Genomic DNA, 358 nt, shown 5'->3' with positions numbered 1-358 from the left:
CTGCAGGAGACACTCACTGGATAAATTCCTTTTGATCGTCCCCTGGAAGGAGAAACACAGGAATTAGTGGGATGCACAGGGACAGGGGAACATGGCAGGGGCCACCCCAGAGCCCCACAGAGGTGCCAGGAGCAGTCTGAGGTGGCATTTCCTGGGCATGGCTGACCCCRGGGAGCAGAAATCCCTCCCAGGAGGGGTSTGGGGCACACAAACCCCGCTGGCAGCTCTGCTTTTGGGGTTATCCCGAGCGCCATATCCACAGGGAGCTCAATCCCGCTGGGAATGGGGGCTCAGCGCTGCCCTGGGCTGACCCCACACAGAGCAAACCCCAAATCCCCCCTGCCATGGGAGTGGGGAC

At 61.2% G+C, this 358-nt stretch overlaps 1 protein-coding gene across 1 annotated transcript in view; it reads right to left on the bottom strand.

Moving 5' to 3' along the window:
• The window catches only part of SGIP1 (SH3GL interacting endocytic adaptor 1), a gene marked incomplete at its 5' end in the record, with an annotated part of 24,217 nt that extends 24,175 nt beyond the window's left edge, over positions 1-42 (bottom strand). Inside the window, one exon of the mRNA XM_057386931.1 lies at positions 18-42. Coding sequence (XP_057242914.1) covers positions 18-42 — 25 coding nt within the window. The remainder of the gene's footprint in view (positions 1-17) is intronic.
• Between the last annotated feature and the right edge of the window lie 316 nt (positions 43-358).

This window comes from Malurus melanocephalus, unplaced genomic scaffold (assembly GCF_030028575.1).
Source record: "Malurus melanocephalus ecotype Western Australia unplaced genomic scaffold, MMel_1.1 scaffold_1101, whole genome shotgun sequence".
Lineage (NCBI taxonomy): Eukaryota > Metazoa > Chordata > Aves > Passeriformes > Maluridae > Malurus > Malurus melanocephalus.
This window is presented reverse-complemented; position numbering and strand designations above follow the sequence as displayed.